Source organism: Heterodontus francisci, chromosome 30, assembly GCF_036365525.1.
Source record: "Heterodontus francisci isolate sHetFra1 chromosome 30, sHetFra1.hap1, whole genome shotgun sequence".
NCBI classification, from domain to species: domain Eukaryota; kingdom Metazoa; phylum Chordata; class Chondrichthyes; order Heterodontiformes; family Heterodontidae; genus Heterodontus; species Heterodontus francisci.
The window spans coordinates 36,903,039-36,922,660 of record NC_090400.1 but is presented as its reverse complement, the minus strand read 5'-3'; the positions used below and the strand labels follow the sequence as shown (position 1 = coordinate 36,922,660).

General features: G+C 43.3%; 1 protein-coding gene across 1 annotated transcript in view; it reads right to left on the bottom strand.

Moving 5' to 3' along the window:
* Positions 1-2,163: 2,163 nt before the first annotated feature.
* pitpnm3 (PITPNM family member 3) overlaps positions 2,164-19,622 on the bottom strand; it is a 493,326-nt gene continuing 475,867 nt past the window's right edge. The window contains exons 16-19 of the mRNA XM_068010378.1: positions 13,482-13,631; positions 11,906-12,089; positions 10,445-10,573; positions 2,164-2,808 (exon numbers count right to left, since the gene is read on the bottom strand). Coding sequence (XP_067866479.1) covers positions 2,503-2,808; positions 10,445-10,573; positions 11,906-12,089; positions 13,482-13,631 — 769 coding nt within the window. The 3' untranslated portion in view covers positions 2,164-2,502. The remainder of the gene's footprint in view (positions 2,809-10,444; positions 10,574-11,905; positions 12,090-13,481; positions 13,632-19,622) is intronic.

Genomic DNA, 19,622 nt, shown 5'->3' with positions numbered 1-19,622 from the left:
CCCCCTTAACCAAACCATTCCAATGGCAGCTATGAAACTGGCATCTACCCAATATTATAGAACAACATCCAGGTACATCTTACTACAAAACCGGCTGGGGCAGAACTACTTCAGGAGTACTAATATTTCAGCGTAATTTCAGCAGAAATTCAGTAGAAATGGCGTAAACAGCTATTTACATTATTTCTCTGGGGTTACCAAAGTTATGGCAGGAGCTCAGGAGAACCCCTGCAGTAATTCTAGCCTAATAATTCTAGGTCAGTCAATAACTGCAGCCATCAGCCTTCTCTTGTTCATCAATAAAGTGATGGAAGGAGTCATCAAACAGCACTTCCCCAGCGATATCTTGTTGACCAATGCTCAGTTTAGGTTCCACCAGCATCATTCAGCTCATCAGAGCCTTGATTCAGAAATGGATGCAAGTGCTGCATACCAATGGTAGCTGAGAATAGCTGCCCTTGCTATCAAGGTAGTGTTTGCCTGGGGTTAGCAATGGGGCCCAAGGGCCCCATTCTAGATGCCATTTCTAACACACAGGAAGCTGTCCTAGGTGGATCATCACAGCCCCAGGACATAGCTGCAGGAGTTCCTCAGGGCAGCTTCCAATGTCTAATCATCTTCAGCTACTTCATCAAGGGCCTTTCCTCTGTCATAAGATCAGAAAAGGGATTATTTGCTGATGATTCCAGTATTTAGCTCCTTTCATAACACATCCAGAACGCCACCCTGGACTTGGACAAACATTCAGGCTTGGACTATCAAATGGTTGGTGACATCTGCCCAATCTTAGTGTCACACAATGAACATATCCAGCAACAAAAAGTCCAACCATCTCCACCTGACCTTCAATAGTTCCACCATTGATACGTTCCACCCCTCCCCCCACTCCACCCCACTACCCACCACTGACATCTTGGTGAATTGTCCCTTTAAATCATTTTTTAAAATCAGCAAACTATGAGCTACCATGACACTTTAAATCCTGGTGATATGCAAAGACTTTTCAGATATTTTCCTAGTTTCTAGAATAGTGAATTCCTTTCTTTCAAACAAACAAAATACTGAAAGGGACCAAAAACCAAACAAAAAAAAAAGCCTGCCGCTGCTGGAAATCTGAATCAGAAGCAAAAACTGTTGGAAATACTCCAATCAGGCAGCAGAGAACAGAAGAGTTAACATCTTAGATGTGGGCCCTTCCCTTCAACAAAGAGACCTCACATTAATCATTAACTCCTCAATTCTGCAAAAGAGCTTTCGGGGAATCAGAGCTTACAAAAAAAATCAAACTTGGCTACAAAGAAGAAGCTTGCCTCCATTTGAATGAACATAAAGCTGACTATATTATTACAAATCAGCAGGATTAAAGAAAACAATTTAGTTTGCTGATCTCTGTAACAATTTAATCAAAGCAAGTCTAGTTATCCAAAAGTTTTCATTTTTCCCCTCCATCACCGGGTTGGGGTAGTCAAGTCCTTTTAGTTGTACAAATAGTGCTGGAACTCCTTGCGCTGTAGAATCTCTGCTAACAGGAGACTGGGTTACACATGATTGCTCAGACAGCCTGGCTTTATATTTATGTCTTGTGAATTGCTTGAATCATTTTTGTTTGCCAGCTTGATCTTGGAGCTCAGAGATGCTTTTCCATTTAAGTGAGCGAATGAAACAAAGTGCTGCGCAGTCTGCCTGACCGTAATCGATCCAATAACTTAGCAGTAAATCTGAAAAAATGCAGGGATTCTCTCCTCTGCCAAAACCCACATTTGATACCGGGTGCCTGACCTCAAAGTTCCTGTTACAGTTCTGAAAAGCAAAGACCCAGAGCACTTTTGAGAGAACTGATAAATATTCAGTCCTTGTCAACAAGTTCTGCCAATATTACATTGTGTTATTCCATGTCTTAGCTTAATACAAGGAACACGTATAAAAATACACATGAATGATCTCAGGGTATCTCACTGGCAACAGAGAGTTGCAGTCGTCTTTAACATGCTTGAAGGACTCGTAACTCACCTGTGCTGCAGGTGTGACTGAGGTATGACTCAGTAACTGCCTAAAGGCCACTCTTGCTGGTGAGATGTTCAACTGAGCTTATGAATGCATGCTCCTGATGGGAAGTCTCGCCCACTGGGAATGCATATTGGGAAACTGCAGATATGCTCCTCATGATTTTCCATCTGGAATTTCCCAATATATCCACCTGGAGAGCAAAGCTTCTCCCCTGCAATGGCAGCCTTCCAATACCTAGGGGAACTTTTCTATATATTATCCAAATGAAGCTGACCTGTAAAGATTTGTCTAGGTCAATGCCAGGTCACTTGTAGGGGTGGAAATGTGGCCCAAGGCATTTCCGCGATTGACCAGACAGAAGAGGAAATTCCAGCCCAATACTTTTTGGAACAAGAATGGGCGCCACAATGTATAATAGGCTCCAAAATAGCTTTCTCAGTGCACCTTCGGACTCTAGATAAAGCCTGGAACTCTCTGTTGCCTATAGTACACTGCTCACACGCCTGGTTCAGATTTGGAGCCTCCGCTACGGGCCCAAGCTATGCTGTGGGGGTGTCTGTCATCCTTATACGACTCTGGTTGGCTCTGAGCTCGCTCCGGCTTGGGATTGCAGGATGGCGGGTCGGGTTGCTGCACTGACATAGTCCTGCGCAAATGGTTTCTTTTTCGAAGAAAGTCCGGTTGAGCGGAAAGGCCGAAGCTCCCCTTTCGTAAAATCATTCGAGAGTTGTTCTTCTTCGGGCGGGAGCGATGGCTAAATTCCAGCTGGGCCAGGTGAGCAGCATAACCTTCAGAGAGAAACTGCAGGAAAGGAAATAACGGTTACTATCAAGCAGAAGAAAGCTACTAATCACAGAGTCACACAGTGTCCGAATTCTCATTCTGATTTTTACAATTTTAATAAACTTCTAAGAACGTAGAAACATTATGAACAGGAGTAGGCTGTTCAGCTGCTTGGGCCTACTCCACCATTCAGTTCGACTGTGGCTGATCTACACCTCAGCAACATTTTCCCCTCTTTGCTCCATATCCTTTGATTCCCCTTACCTAACAAGAATCTAACAATCTCAGCCTTAAAAGCTCTAATTGCCCCAGCATCCACACTCTTAAGAACATAAGAACTAGGAGCAGGAGTAAGCAATTCAGCCCCTCAAGCCTGCTCCGCCGTTCAATACAATCATGGTTGATCTCATCTCGGCCTCAACTCCACTTTCCTGCCCATTCTTCATAACCCTTCAACCCATTACTAATTAAAAATCTGTCTGTCTCCTCCTTAAATTTACTCAATGTCCCGGCATCCACCGCATTCTGCGGCAGTGAATTTCACAGACTCACGACCCTTTGAGAGAAGTAATTTCTCCTCATCTCTGTTTTAAATCTGCTACCCCTTATCCTAAAACTATGACCTCTCGTTCTAAATTGACCCACCAGAGGAAACATCCTCTCTACGTCTACTTTGTCTATACCATTAATCATCTTATATACCTCAATTAGATCTCCTCTCATTCTTCTAAACTCTAGAGAGTAAAGGCCTAAACTGCTCAATCTCTCTTCATAAGACAAACCCCTCCTCTCTGGAATCAATCTAGTGAACCTCCTCTGAACTGCCTCCAATGCAACTACATCCCTCCTCAAGTAAGGGGACCAAAACTGTATGCAATACTCCAGGTGCGGTCTCACTAATGCCTTGTACAGTTGCAGCAACACTTCCCTACTCTTATATTCTATTTCTTTAGCAATAAATGCCAAAATTCCATTTGCCTTCCTTATTACCTGCTGCACCAGCAAACTAGTTTTCTGCAATTCATGCACGAAGACACCCAGATCCCTCTGCACCGAAGCATGAATCATCTGGGGGAGAGAGTTCCAAATTTGTGTGCTGCTTGATTTCGCTCCTGAATGGCTGAGCTCTACTTTGAAGATTATGTCCTCCTGTTCTTGATTCCCCCACCAGAAGATATAGTTTCTCCGTATTTGTGGAGTAACGGCAGACAAAACCATTCAGAAGTTTTCAGCAGTTTTGTTTTTTCTTTTCACTTTCAGACAGATCATTCACTAAAGTTTCATTCCTATCTGGTATCAATTTTTGTTTCTATCTCTGTGGTTTAATTTCCTTCGATCCCCTTGTGAAGGTGGCAACTCCAACGGGGGCTCAGTTCACCCAGTACCGCACACAAGTGATTATTGGTCATGTGGGCATAACCAGCGAGTGTTGACACGCTGTTTAATCGTCGACATATTGCATCTAATTTATTGACATACCTTCACAAGGCTGTTTGATGTCTTTTTGTCAGCAGACAAAATGGTGGCATGAGGAACTCATTTTGAGCAATTAAAGTACTTAGTTATAAAATATATATCTGGAATTATGTATTATTACAGATACCAAGATCAAGATCAATATTAAGGGGATATTTATGTGGAGAAGTTTTTGGGCACCACTCCTCAGGGAGGATGTATTGGTCTTGGAGGAGGGTGCAATGCAGATTCACCAAGGCTTAGAGGGTTAAATTATGTAGACAGGTTTTATGGACTAAGCTTGTAGTCACTTGAGTATAGAAGGTTGAGGGATCATCTGATGAAGGCAGTTAACATGTTAAAAAGATCTGTAAGGGTAGATATAGAGAAACAGTTTCCTTTGGTGGAGGAATCAAGAATGAGGGGTCATAATCTTAACATTAGAGCTAGACCACAGAGGAGAAAAATCAGGAAGCATTTTTTTCGTTGAAATCTGGAATTCTTTCTCCCAAAAGGCTGAGGATGCTAGGGCAATTGGAGCTTTCACAACAGAGTTGTTTGATTTTTGTTAGGTGAGGGTATCACGGGATATGAAGCAAAGACAGGTGATTGGAATCGAGGTACAGATCAGTCATCATCCTATTGAATGGCAGAGCTGGCTCGAGTGGTTGAATGACCTACTCCTGTTCCTAAGTGCCATGTCTCAGCGTGCGCCTTCCCTAAACAGCAATTTAGAGGAGCAGTTTTACAGTAGCAGCGTGACAGCAGCCTTTCAGTCTGATATTGTGTGCCAGATTAGGGGTGGTTCTGTGCTGTAAGTCTGTACATATTTGGAACTGCGTTGGGATTACTCAAACTCATTTTGCATATGGCCCATACGGTCAATGGTAAGGTATCCTTACTTCATCAGTCTGGATAGATTCAAACCCAAACACCAAAGTGGAAGGACAACATTCACACCCACTGCACTGTTCAGTGGTCCTGGGACGTTTGTTTCAGGAGCAGCTGAATCTGTGGCCCTGACAGGATTGAATGAATTCCAAAGGCAAATAAAACAAGATATTGTTGGCTTCCGACATTCAGTAAACATTATTGTACAAGGAAAGAAATTTGGCACCATGCTACACATTTCCTCCCTGACTGCTTCAAATCTCAGTTTTCTGCTGTTTCATTTACATAGGAAAATAGGAAAGGAGGCTGTTCCCTCCTAAAGCTTGTTTCACCATTCAATTACATTATGGCTGATCGGTATCTTAACTCTATCATCCCACCTTGGTTCCACAACCCTTAATACCCTTGCCCAACAAAAATGTATTGATCTCAGTTTTGAAATTTTCACTAGACCTAGCCTTAATAGCTTTTAGGGATGAGAGTTCCAGATTTCGACTATCCTTTGTGTGACATGCACCCCCTAGCTCTAATTTTAAGGTTACATCTCCCTGTTCTAGACTCCGCCCACCAGAGGAAATAGTTTCTCTCTGTGTACACTATGGAATCTTTTAATCATCTTAAACACCTCAATTATATCACCTCTACATATTTTTATTAAAGGGAATACAAGCCCAATCTATGCAACCTGTCCTCACAACTAAACCCTTTTATCCTTTAAAGGTTCTGAAGTTTTAACAAAGAAGTTATTTCCTGAGGCCTACAATGTTGCCAGCAACATAATCCTTTGGTCTATTACTAGTCTTTTATAGAATTGTAGAAAAAGGCCAATCAGCCCATTGCGCCGATGCTAAATTTTTGACTATTCAGTTTCTGTTGTTCCCACTTCACACAGCCTTCTGATTAAAACAAAAATTCATTTTAAAAAAAGCGCAGGAAAAGTAATGGCGGCCTCTTAAAAATAATTTTAAAATGTTGAAGACAGAGAGAAAGATGCAAAATCATGTTTAATAAGGCGTGTTGAATAAAAGTGTAAAGACTGATGTAATACTGATGTTCCACCACTAGATGTGGCTCATGACCAGGTAAGTAGTGCATGCTGTACACTATTTACAAAATATGCTGGGGACATCAAGGGTCGGACTTTTAAAGCGCTTTAAAGGTGAGTACGGTGCAAATTGAAGATTGCATTCCTGGAAGGCATCCATGCATTCCAACACCTCCGGAATGTGCTGTAATTTTCAAAGAGTGAGCAGGGGTTGGGGAACCTGGAATCTGCTCGCCTCCAATTAACTTAAATAAAAGCAAAATACTGCGGATGATGGAAATCTGAAATAAAAACAAGAAATGCTGGAAACACTCAGCAGGTCTGGCAGCATCTGTGGAGAGAGAAGCAGAGCTAACTGGTTAATTGGTTGGATGGGAAAGTTTTAGAGGGCACAGATGTTCTGGATGCAATAGAAGCAAAGGGTTCACCAACTGGGAAGCCGACTGCTGTTGTCCGCATTCTTGACTGTGGAGAGTTGTGATGAAAGCATTCCTGCAGTGGCTACTACAAGTAGCCCAACTAATGACCAGTGTCTCTTCCTCTTAATGTTTGTATGCCATCATGAAGATGGCAAAATTCAAAGATCATTGTCAAATAAAATTTGAAAACTGATTTAATGTAATTCCAATTCATGCTATGGCAATGCTATGTTTCAGGTCAGTGACCCTTCTTCAGAACTCAAATTAACCCAATTAACTGCCTGTTCAGCTCCTTGAGGAACTTGTTAATGGGCTGGGGAGGGCCAGAAGGGAATTTTCAAAGAGGAGAACGGGAGGAGCGAACGGTCGGGTGCACGTTAAGTGATCAGCTGTCGGGGAGAATGCGGTTGGACATTGTTTGATGTCGATAATTATTCAAAGAAATTGAAAAAAGTGTGATGGGAACAGAGCACCTCACCGGCTTTCCTGTTCACCATTTGATCACTTGTTTGCACCGTAACCCTGCTGATCCTCTGATCTGTTGCCTGCACTATTCTGCAAGGCAACGGCAAGCGGCGTCATAAGATCCCTGCTGTGCAGCATAGAAGTGTTATCTACTACATCCCCTCCCCCCCTTATATGGTAACATCATCTTATGTCACTCTGGATGCTGCATGTATAGCACTCAGGAGAGCCAATGAGGCTGGGACTGGAATTTCTGGTGCCAGTAGCCAGTTAGCAACAATTTGCATTCATACTGTACCTTTCAAGTAGAAACACAACCCAAGATGCATTACACCTCACAGAAGCAGAAATAAGCACCGGTGTTGTTCTCTAGGAAGAAGGGTTGAGGGGGGAAGGGGGTAGGTGTCCAGCCAGGGCAGGGTGGCATGTGAGATCGGAGTAACTTGGAGTGATGGGCATGAGTCCAGGTCGAGTTGGGTCGGGTCAGTCGGGTTGGGTCGGGTCGGGTCGGGCCGGGCCGGGCCGAGTCCAGATCGAGTCGGGCTGAGTCCAGATCGAGTCGTGTCGTGTCGTGTCGGGTCGGGCCGGGCCGAGTCCAGATCGAGTCGGGTCGGGCCGGGCCGAGTCTAGATCGAGTCGGGTCGGGCCGGGCCGAGTCCAGATCGAGTCGGGTTGGGTTGGGTCGGACACACATGGTAAGTGCTCTGCAGGTAAGTATTAAAAAATAAAAAATTTACCTGAGCTTGAAGTCCGGAACAAAACTGAGTCTGCGCAATGAGCGAGTGACGTTACTATGACATCATCACGCATGCGCTACAGCTTCTTGCAGGTTCAGTGTCAGGAAGGTAAGTAAACGGATAGTCAGGTCGGGCTCGGGTCGGGTCGAGTAGTGGCGGGTTCGGGTCAGGTCGGGCTCGGGGCAAAATCGGAGCGACTCAGGCCAGGTTGGGGTTGGGTTCGCTGTGGTTTGGGTCGGGTTCTTTTTCCCAACCTAAAGCAGGCTCTAGTTCCAACTAGGTATTAATGAGCCTTGTGCACAGATTTTTACACAGGCTTCAAGTGCCCTTATTACTGTATTGAGATTTGTTAAACACTTTGGGCCTCCACACCTCATAATACTGCTTCCATCTTTATATTATTGGTCCCCTAGTGTAGTAAGATGCAACTGTAACTCTCGTCCAGGACGATATAGATGGGCTGGTAAGATGGGCGGAGCAGGGGAAAATGGAATTTAATCCTGAGAAGTTGAGGTGATGCATTTTGGGAGGACTAACAAGGCAAGGGAATATACAATGGTTGGTAGGACCCTAGGAAGTACAGAGGGTCAGAGGGACCTTGGTGGACTTGTCCATAGATCACTGAAGGCAGCTGCACAGGTAGATTGGGTGGTTAGGAAGGCATATGGGATACAGCCTTTATTAGCCAAGGCACAGAATAAAAGAGCGGGGAGGTTATGATGGAGCTGTATAAAATGCTAGTTTGGCCACAGCTGGAGTACTGTGTACAGTTCTGGGCACCACACTATAGGAAGGATGTGACTGCACTGGAGAGGGTGCAGAGGATATTCACCAGGATGTTGCCTGGGTTGGAGCATTTCAGTTATGCAGAGAGACTGGATAGGCTAGAGCTGTTTTCCTTAGAGCAGAGAAGGCTGAAGGGAGACCTGATTGATGTATATAAAATTATGAGCGACATTGATAGGTTAAATAGGAAGAAACTTTTTCCCTTAGCGGAGTGGTCAATAACCAGGGGGCATAGATTTAAGGTTAAGGGGCAGGAGGTTTAGAGGGGATTTGAGGAAAAAAAAATTTCATTCAGAGGGTGGCTGGAATCTGGAACACACTGCCTGAAGGGGTGGTAGAGGCAGGAACCCTCACAACATTTAAGAAGTATTTAGATGAGCACTTGAAACGCCATAGCATACAAGGCTACAGGCCAAGTGCTGGAAAATGGGACTGGAATAGATAGGTGCTTGATGGCTGGCACAGGCATGATAGGCCGAAGGGCCTGTTTCTGTGCTGTATAACTCTATGACTCTATGACTCCATTTGAGAGAATATGTTAAGATTACTGTCTTGACATTTTGTTAGATAAACACGAATGTATGAATACTTAATGCTTTTGCTTAAAATTCCTTTGGTAGCTCTCTTAATGAAGGGATTAACTCTTTTAAAATAATCCATTTAAAATAAATAAGTTCACTTCCAATTAAAACCGCAGACAGAAGAATTTCACAAAAAAAAACGTTTGGCATTCATCTGTTAATATTTGGAGTGCAACATTGTGGCCCTTATGTGATATGTGAATATGATGCTTTTGAATAAAAAGGGAATGATCTATAATAACCAACTGACAACTGATACAATTGTTGATAAAAACAGGGCTTAATTTATATTGTTCATCCATAATAAATTGCACTGTATGGAATGGCTGTGATTTTTGTATTGAGGCAAAGTCATGGTCAATTTGATATTATCCACCTGACCATGTACTTAAGTGTCAATTTTGTAGATTTTTTTTCTTGTAATGCTGGTAGATTTTATGCTGCAATTTAAATAAATGCAGAGTAAAATGTTTTTGAATAACAAAATGAGAAGACTTCACACTTAAGTGCATGGAATCCTGTGCTCGCATGATGTGATTTATTTTGCTTCCATCAATTATTGCCCTCTCATGGCCATTTTGCATGCCAATATAATTTAACCTAAAAGTAACATCAGACCATATAATTGGCCTTGGGCTTTTCCCTAAATGAGCCGTCAGGGAAGAGTTAATGTTGGAACTGAAAAGCATTCTCTAAGTAATATATTGAGAACAAAATATATATCTTTGGAGCTTCTCATATCATCCAAGACCACTTTGAAAAGAATGATCCCACCCATTGCTTTCTACAGCTGTGCTGGCTTCCATCCAGTCAATTCTACAACTTCCAGGCCTGTACTGCCTCATCATCCTTGTTTAACTCCCCAGTGTGTGTCTTTCAGTAGGGTAATAAAATGTCAGAAGCAGGTTTAGAGTACAACCATTTCCCACATGCTGTTCTTTTTTTACTGAACAGAGGTACAATGCTACAGGCGCCCAGAGAGGCAAATTTGTGAAGGTAGTTGAAGCTATTCAGCATCCCGCTGAGAAATGGAGAAAGAGATTGGGGCACAAGGAAGAAAGACCATAAATAAAACAAGAACTGGATAATAAAAGAATAGTGGAACAATGCAAAGAATGTCAACATTGGTAGATGAACGGGAACATTTTGACAGCCTACTGATTGTGGTGCCTCTGTGGCGCATTTGACACTTTTATTTGTCATTTTTTAAGGCAAGAACTTTTATAACTCCTCATTTTAGTTGCAGACTCTATCATGGACTAACAGACTCATTACCTGACATTGGTTTTGATATTTTTTTGATGGGCGTCCAACAATGTAGATTTGAGATGCTGGCAATCCCAGCACGTTGTACACTGAAATGTCTTTCATTGAGCCATAGGCAGCAGAGATCTTGATATGGGACTGCAGGGAGAACAAATTAGCAAAGCAGTCACAGATCTGGAACAACTGAAGCTCCCCAAAAAAATAGATGGGTACACAACTTTAAGACATATAAACCTTGATTTTCCTCTCCGGACTTTTAAATTTGAAGATCTGTTGTTATAAGCCGTTTGGGCTAGACCAGAAAACACCATGTATAATCAAACTTGCAAGTACTTTGCTTTTTCTGATAACTGAGTCAGAACATATTGTATTCAATAAGGGTATTCTTGCATATAATAAGCATTTGATTCTGTACGATTTGTACAGTGATGGAATCAGTGGTATTTTAATTTGTACTTTTCATTCATCAACCACAGAAGGCGCATTTTAACAATATTTGCAGCAAATTTTTGTTTAAAAACATAATAATTTCTTCATTTTTTAATGTTTGAGTTTTTTTTCCAGTTTGCATGTGCCATGCACCATTGTGGCTAAATGTGCAGACAAACCAGCAGCCCTGCCAATGCCATTCTATAACAGGAGGTGTAACCAGAGCTGTCCTCTGCTTTATCCATCCACACTATGGGTAAGCACTCTCTACCCCACGACAGGACAGCTGAGATTTATACCCGGCAAATGGCAACAATCTGGTCTGCTTTAACCCTGTGGGTTCAGGATGTTCGAGCTCCATTTCCTCATGGTTAAAAACTGCAGCCCTTTTCACAATAACATGGTAGAACCCTCACAATATGAACACCCCCTCTGCTATGGAACATGCTCTGCTTATCCAATTATCACTATACAGTTGTTGCTTAATACCTGAAGAAGTGAAGGGGGATTAAACTTTTTTTTTGACCCAGTGCCAGTATTCAGCATTCTCATATCATAAAGCAAACTCTCTCAACTCTTTCCTCACAACATGCCTGATAATGCCTACTCAATCAGCGCGACCTTTTCTATTTCTCACACCAGCCATCTTTGTGGCATCACAGAGGGAAACTGTCAATTTAGTCTCAATTACAAGTCTCATTTAGTCTCAAATTACAAGCAATTTTGTGCCCACTTGGAACTCAGCTGCGATTACTCAAACTCATTTCACATAAGACCCAATCTTTCACTGAGAGCCTTTTTCCTCACACAGATAAAAGAGACTTTCACCACATCTGTCTCAACTGGTTTTCAAACCCAAGTGAGAAATGTTAATCCATTTCCTCTCTCCACATGCAGTCTTTAAAAAAAAAGAAACAATAAATATTACCTTTATCAGCTTGAAAATGTCAGTTTAATTACCGAAACTAAACTTTTGCATCCTTTACTGTTTTACAACTGCCTTCCCAAGGGTATTCATACTTAGTAATTATCAAAGCTTACCTCTTGTACAAGATTGCGCAAGAAGATGGTTTTTTGTCGTAGGGGATCATGGACCAGGCCTTCAGAGAAGAAGATCATACCCTGGGGAAAGTTATGCTGACCCAGCCAGGACACCACCCTCTGCTTCTGCATGTCTGGGCGTCCAGTGATGTAAATAATGAGGTAGCCCAGGTCCTGCCAGTGTCTTTAAAAAAAAACTTTCATTTAATGCAACATCCTTGAACTGAGAAAAATCGCAGAACTACAAATGAGACCACAATGTAACAGCTGTTACTGAATGAAACTAATTTGGTGTGTAACTTCCAAATATTTCCTGTGGTTTTCTCATTCCCTATATCGGTGCCACCAACAATTTTGATGAGGAAAAATGTGTGAGAATAATATTGTGCTGTCTGTAATAAAAGGAGATTTCAATGGAAATGAATATCAGGCAGTTTCTGTAACCCCGGCTGATCTATAACCTTAGTTTTACACTCAAGTGGTAAGTTGAAAATCTAGCCCAGAGTATTTTTAATGATCATTTAAGGAATCTTACTATTTTACTTCCTCAGTGATGTTTCTCCTGCCAATATTTTCAGGAAAATTTTACTAGAAAGAGTAATTAAATCTTTGAGGGCAATGGCATTTAATTTTGCATTTGTTTGTATCAGTTAAATATTTTAACATTTTGTTCTATATAATTACAAATAAATATTTTTGTTACTTCAGGCTTACAAAAGATCCCTGGTCTGCAATTAATACTTTGTCAATTCACAGGAATTCCATCATAGTGCAAGTCTTGGGTTAATCCTGTATGCAGGCTCCTGAAAATAGAGTAACTAATACTCCTGCCACCCAAGGGCATAATATTGGAAAAAAAGTGAAAAAGGGAGACAAGACCTGCCAATGTGAATGACTGCGAAACTGTTCAAAGAGAAAAACAGGAATGTAAAAATCAAAATAAAAGCAAATTACTGCAGATGCTGGAAATCTGAAATAAATAATTAAGTATTTCCAGCACTTTCAAGTCTGTAACGGTTGGATTAGTACCTGTACTTTCCAATTTGTAAATGAAAACTTGCGACACAGAGATTTGAAGAACAAGTTACTGGCTTCAGATTTGCTCTGCATGTTCATTCTTAATACAGGACTACTTATGGCCATCCTGTAAATCAGTGATTTCTGGCTTTAAAATCCAGCACTGAAACACTTGCTGGTATCGATACATTTATCCATTCCACTAGTAAATTGCCTATGTCATTGTAGTGGTAAGTTGATGAATAAAAGTTTTTTTATACATATATTCATAAGGTAATGTTGGCATCAGAAGAGAGCCTTCAAAAACTGGTGCTGCAGAACCACCGAGTGCCCAGAGCCTGCAACTGCATTGTGACAGTTGACACAGAAAAATTGAAAGGGAATTGTTGAACATCATAATATAAAATGCCAAATGCAAACAGAAAAGTGTGATCAAACATCATGATGGCAGGAATTATGTCTTGCAAGAAGGAAGTCTTCGTCCTTCGCCAGATTTAAAACAAAATCAAAATATGACACGAACAAACACGAAGAACGTGAAAGCATTTTCACACAGTACCTGACCACATCCACAGCTCCTGCTCTGACCTTAGGGTCGCTGCCCATGATAGAGACGCTAGCAGCAAAAGAACCATCGATGCTGAAGACGACACATTCCATCCCCTTTGGCAGCACTGTAAGGTAACTCTCTGCAAAAGTCTGGTCACCTCTAGTTAAAGTTATAAAACAAGGGTTAGACATTACCATCAACATCCTGGGGGTTACCATTGACCAGAAACTGAGCTGGACCAGCCATATGAATACTGTGGCTACAAGGGCAAGTAGAGGCTGAAAATTCCACAGAAAGAAACTGACCTCCTACTTCCCCAAAGCCTGTCCACCATCTGCAAGGCACAAGTCAGAAATAAATATACAAACTGGGTGGTTTTATTTTAATTAAAAAAAGGTCAACAGATGAAACTCTCCGCCGAACAAAGGCGGTGGAGGGGTGCCACCACCGCCCAGTAAACGGGACCTGGAACAAGCAGAGATCAGGAGCCACAAGTCTGAATCCGGAGCCGGGGAGGATGGTGGGTGGGTGGGGATGGGGGGGGGAAGGGAGGTGGGAGGAGGGGGATGGCCAACAGTTGTAATCTATCTGGGAAAACATGAGGCTGGGAATTAACAGCTCTCCATACTCTCCACTTTCCTCAACAACTTTCAAGAAGCTCAACACCATCCAGGACAAAGCAGCCCGCTTGATCAGCACCCCATCCACCTACTTAAAATTCACTCTCTCCACCACCAGCGTACAGTGGCTGAATTGTGTACCATCTACAAGATGCACTGCAGCAATTCCCCAAGGCTCCTTCAACAGCACCTTCCAAACCCACAACCTCTACCACCTACAAGGACAAGGGCAGCATACACATGCGAACACCACCACCTGCAAGTTCCACTCCAAGCCACACACCATCCCAACTTGGAACTATATCATCATTCCTTCATTGTCGCTGGATCAAAAACCTGGAACTCACTTCCTAACAGCACTGTGGGTGTACCTACACCAGATGGACTGCAACGATTCAAGAAGGTGGCTCAATACCACCTTCTCAAGAACAATTAGGGATGGGCAACAAATGCTGGCCTTGCTAGTGATGCTCCCATCCCATAAAAGAATTAAAAAAAATAAAATTGAGTATAATCAAGTTGCTGGACATACATAATAATGAAATTTACTGTTGTTGGAACCTCCCAGCGCAATTTCATCAGATAATCACCATAAATCAGCTATCTCTCAGCTTGGCTTAGTTCCACTGGGGTTCAGCTGAGAAAATATCCCCTATAGAAGAATGCCTAACCACGGCTTTATCAATCAACATTCTTTATCAATCAACATTCAGTAATATTTCATATCCAACATATCTTTTAAATCTTGTGTGATATTTTTCTAACCTAATTCTTTTCAACTCTAGAAAAATAAAAAATGATTCATAAATAAACAAAAGCCTTTCTAAATACACCAAAACATTATAATATCTCCTTTAATAACAATACCAATATTTGAGAACTTTAATTTATGGTTTATCATATTGTCTGTCAAATAAGATGATAGTTAATGATGGATCTCTGTAATCTATATCAGAAATCCTGATCAAACAAATAATCTGAAGCAGGCAAACTTTTGGCTTCATGAACTTTCAACTGGCTGTAGAAATGCAACTAAGTCAGTAAAATATGAACCCTGGACTAAAAGTACTCTCTAGCTAAGAACTGAAGCCACTACAGGATTGTAATTCCTCTTAGCACAAAGACAATGTAGTAAATAGGAGTTAGTTACTTTTTTAACCCCTTTTCTAAAAAAAAGAGATTTGCATTTACATAGCACCCTTCACATCCACAGGACGTCACAAAATGCTTTACAGCCAATGAAGTGCTTTTGAAATGTAGTCATTGTTATGCAGAAAACACGACAGCCAATTTTCACATTGCAGGCTCCTACGAATAGCAATGTGATGATGACCAGATAATCTGTTTTTGTGATATTGATTGAGGGATAAGTTTTGGCCAAGACTCTGGGAATAACTCTCCTGCTCTTTTCTGAAATGGGACTATGGGATCATTTACATCCACCTGAGAGGGAAAAAAGAGCCCCAGTTTAATATCTCATCCGAAAGAAGGCACCTCCGACAGTGCAGCACTACCAGGATAATCGTGCTTCAGCAGATGTGAAATACAGCACGTGTTGTGGTGCAGAGGGGACTGTCATGCAGGCCGCCACCTTCCAAGAATGAGGCACATTCATTTCGCCACATGGACATTAAATTTCAAATTGTTGTTGGGAAGAAGAGAAGCCTGTGACAAGGGGTTGCCAGGCCCCTGGCTGAAAAGACATTTTTGCATATTAACAGGCAGCGTGTGTAGACAAAGGACCATTCCCTGACCCACACATTACACAAAGCCAAAAGTGGTTATACCAGTCAGCCACATGGCTACCCTGCTGGCCAACTTGGGGAGTTTTAAATTGTAGAGACAGTGTTTGAACTGACAGAAAGCACTTTGCTCCTGGACTGAAGCAGACCTCCTCTCCTACTGTCTGCTCTCATCTCTTTCTCACGGAACTCCAAAAACTGACTGAAGACACATGAACCCCAAGAGAGAAAAGTATCCTACAGTGAACAAGGTTTAAGAAGAATACTGGGCTCCAACAAAAAGCAAGATCCACCTACAAACAAGAACTCTACGGTCAGCTCAAAGACCTGTAACAAAAACTCTTCAGATATTGCCTCAAACTTTTCCACTTTATTTTTCTTCTGTTCTTTTCTGTCTCTATTTGTATGTGTGTATTACGTATGCCTGCTAGCATGGGCGCATCGTGTATCCGTAGGCGTCAACCGAATTAGAGTTTAAGTTTAATAAAATTTCACCATTCTTCTTTAAAGCAAAGAAAGCCTGTTTGTGCTGGTTTCTTTGCTTTATAATTGGAAAGCGGTGAACAAGGATTCACCAAGGGGGAGCTAAAAACACGGTATATTTAAAATTAAACCCTGTTACAGTAAGACCAGGTGATGGCTGAAAGGTGATGACCTCTTTCTCACCTGGTCTTAACAGTACCATGTGTTGGTTGTGTAACCACAACATACCTCGGGTTGGACTGGATGTTCGCTGTGTGAACGGGAAACGGAAGTCTGGACCATTTTCAGATCCTGAACCCGCCACCGGGGAAAAACAGAAATGAGCCCAAGGTTTCACGGAGGTGAGCAGTTAATTGATATGGAGACAGGATTGAAAGACAATTAACGGCCACGGGGGCAGGAATGTATGTGCGCCAACTCAAAGGCAGGGCTGATTTAAACTCACCACAGCAGCCATTACTGTGACTTCTGTTTGAGTGTTGAACATGGGCATTGAAGACTCACAGAAAACCTTATTGCAGCAATGTTTCAGGAGAGCCAGAGACCTGGAATCTGGGGCAGGGTAGCCCCTCATTTTTCAAATGCTGAGCTGGAGGTCATGAGGGAGAGGAGGGAGGTTCTCTTCCTGGAGGGTGGCAGGAGGCGGTCACTCACACAGACCAAGCAGGCGTGGATGGATGGACATCACTGCCACTGTCAGCAGCAGAAGCATTGTGGGAAGAACCTGGATCCAATGCAGGAAAAGGGTCAACATATAGCATATAATGATACGCTCTGGTAAGGTGAATGCTGTGCCAACCCTCAGGACAGATCTCAGGATATTCACCCTCCAGCAGACACACCAGCTGAGGAGCCTCAGGACACATGCTGTTCCAGAACATGGGAGGAGTGTGAGCACAGGCCACTTACTGACCCCTCAGAATGGCTCTGAGCCATAATGCTGCTGAAGACCTGCCAGCACTGAAACACGCAGCTTCCAATAAATTGGAGCAACTATCACTGGCCATAGAGGAGAGAAGTGCCTTACCACATCTCTTTTGTCCTTCCAAGAGAAACAAGCATATAATGCCCGAGAAAGGGCCCAAACAGGTGAGGGGGTGTGGAGGGGGCTACCATACTTTCAGATCAATGGAAGAGTGGGGGGTGGAAACAGGCAAGATTGCAGACCACAAGGAAGTAAACCATGGTGAGATGGGCTCTCATGGTGCAGATGGTGATGAGAGAAGGCAATTCACTCATTAGCAGGATGCACTGCACTCCATCCCATCCGTCAGCATACTGAACACTGAGTTACATTGGACAGCCTCAGCACTGCAGAGGCTTCTGTTCTCCAAGGCTAGCTCTCACGATCTCATCTTGTGACGCCCACAGGTGCAGATTCCCACCACAGGAGACCTTCTCCCTCTCCACCTCCAGTACTGGATGGCATGAATGATCCGAAGAAGCACCATCACAGCTTACATGCACACCGTCCACCAGCACAGACACAGTCACCTCGGTGCATCCTTGTATGTATTTACATGAGGTGAGAAGTACAGCAGTAGTGTGCAGGAGGAGGTGCCAGAAGCAGAGGCAGCAGTGATCAGTTACCCTCAAGAGGAGTGAGGACAGACACAGCCTTACTCAGTTCGGCACAAATGCAGAACCTCATAAGACACAGGAAAAAGGCTCCATATAGAACAGCAGCAACAGATATGCTCCCACATGTCGGGAATTCCCTGAGACAGTATAGAGTCATGGGCAGCAGCAACAGATACACTCCCACATGTTGGGAGTTCCCTGAGGCAGTGCAGGGTCATGGGCAGAGAATGGAGGAGTCCATCCAGCTCACGTGCACAACCATGGCTCAGGGCTTTGGGAGCATGAGCTCCTCCATGGAGAGAGGGCCAACTTCATGGAGAACCATATATGGCAGCACTTGAAGTGCACACAGGAACAGCACACTAACATACACAGGAGGCATGCCACACTATGTTGCTTGGACCAGACAGTGGCGCTGGTGGTGCAGAGATGTTTGGAGGGGATGCCAGTTGCACAGAAACTGGTGCTCCCCTCCAGCCATTCGGAGAACCAGCCAAAAGCTGAGGATGTCACCAAGGAGGATGAGGGCGCCTTCATCATCCTCTGCCTCCTTTCCTCTTCTGACAGTGGGAGACTCCGTGCAGCAGGGCCAAGTGTCAAAGACTGCCCCAGTATTGATGTAGATGCAACAGCCTCTGGAGATGCCCCACGGCCACCTCCACAATGAGGACAACGGCCATGTGAATCTCAGCTGTAAGCTGAGACATGTGAGCAGGCTGCTTCCACCTCCTCCAGGCCACAAGTCAAACACTATGCAGAAGTGGCCAAACGTGGAGGCCACCGCGTCGTGATGAACACTGATTGGGTCACTGGGGTATCTTCTTACTGTATTTGTGCATTGCTTTCCTTTCTGAGCACTATGTAAATAATGACACCTGAAGGCACACATGTTATATTCCTTTTATTGATGGCTGGACAAGAAAAGAAGTATGAGGTGGCGAAGGCTATCAAGGGTTCCTCAACAATGTTGGCAAAACCTCCAGGCAGATGTGCATCCTTCATTAGCAATAAGAGTTTAGATGTTGCAGGCTATGTCTTCAATGCAAGTGTCAGCACAGGCACCTCAGAGTGAGTTCCACACCATGTCCTTCATCCTGGGTCAGAGGGGCTCAGTTGAAAAGTCCCTGAATAAGATGATCGTTGACATTCATGGCATCCTGATGAGACCTTTGTGCCATGCACAATACCCGGCCACCTCCTGTGCAGCTCAGTGTTCTGCATCCTCCTCCTCCATCCTCCGTTCTTCCATGTTCTGTTCCTCCTTTTCATCCGATGAGCTGTTTCCTTCCAGAACCTCACCGTCCTCAAGGTGCACACCTCTCTAGAGGACCATGGTATGGGGAGTGCAGTGGACCACCACAGTGAGCGAGACCCTTGCAGGAGTGTATTACAGTGCAGCACCCAACTGGTCCGATCACTGGAACCGCATCTTGAGACAGAGTTGTAGGTGGCTTTCTTCCCAGAGTCTCTGTCTGCAGCAATGGTAGACTTGGATGTTCCATAGTCGCAGGCAGGTTTCAAACTTGTGATGCAATGTGGAGAGAAAGAGAGAGAGAGCCTGGAGGGAGTGCAAGTACTAAGCTTATTCCTGGGATGGCAGGATTGATGTATGATAAGAGATTGGGTCGACTAGGCCCATATTCACTAGAGTTTAGAAGAATGAGAGGGGATCACATAGAAACCTATAAAATTCTAACAGGACTAGACAGGCTAGATGCAGGGGG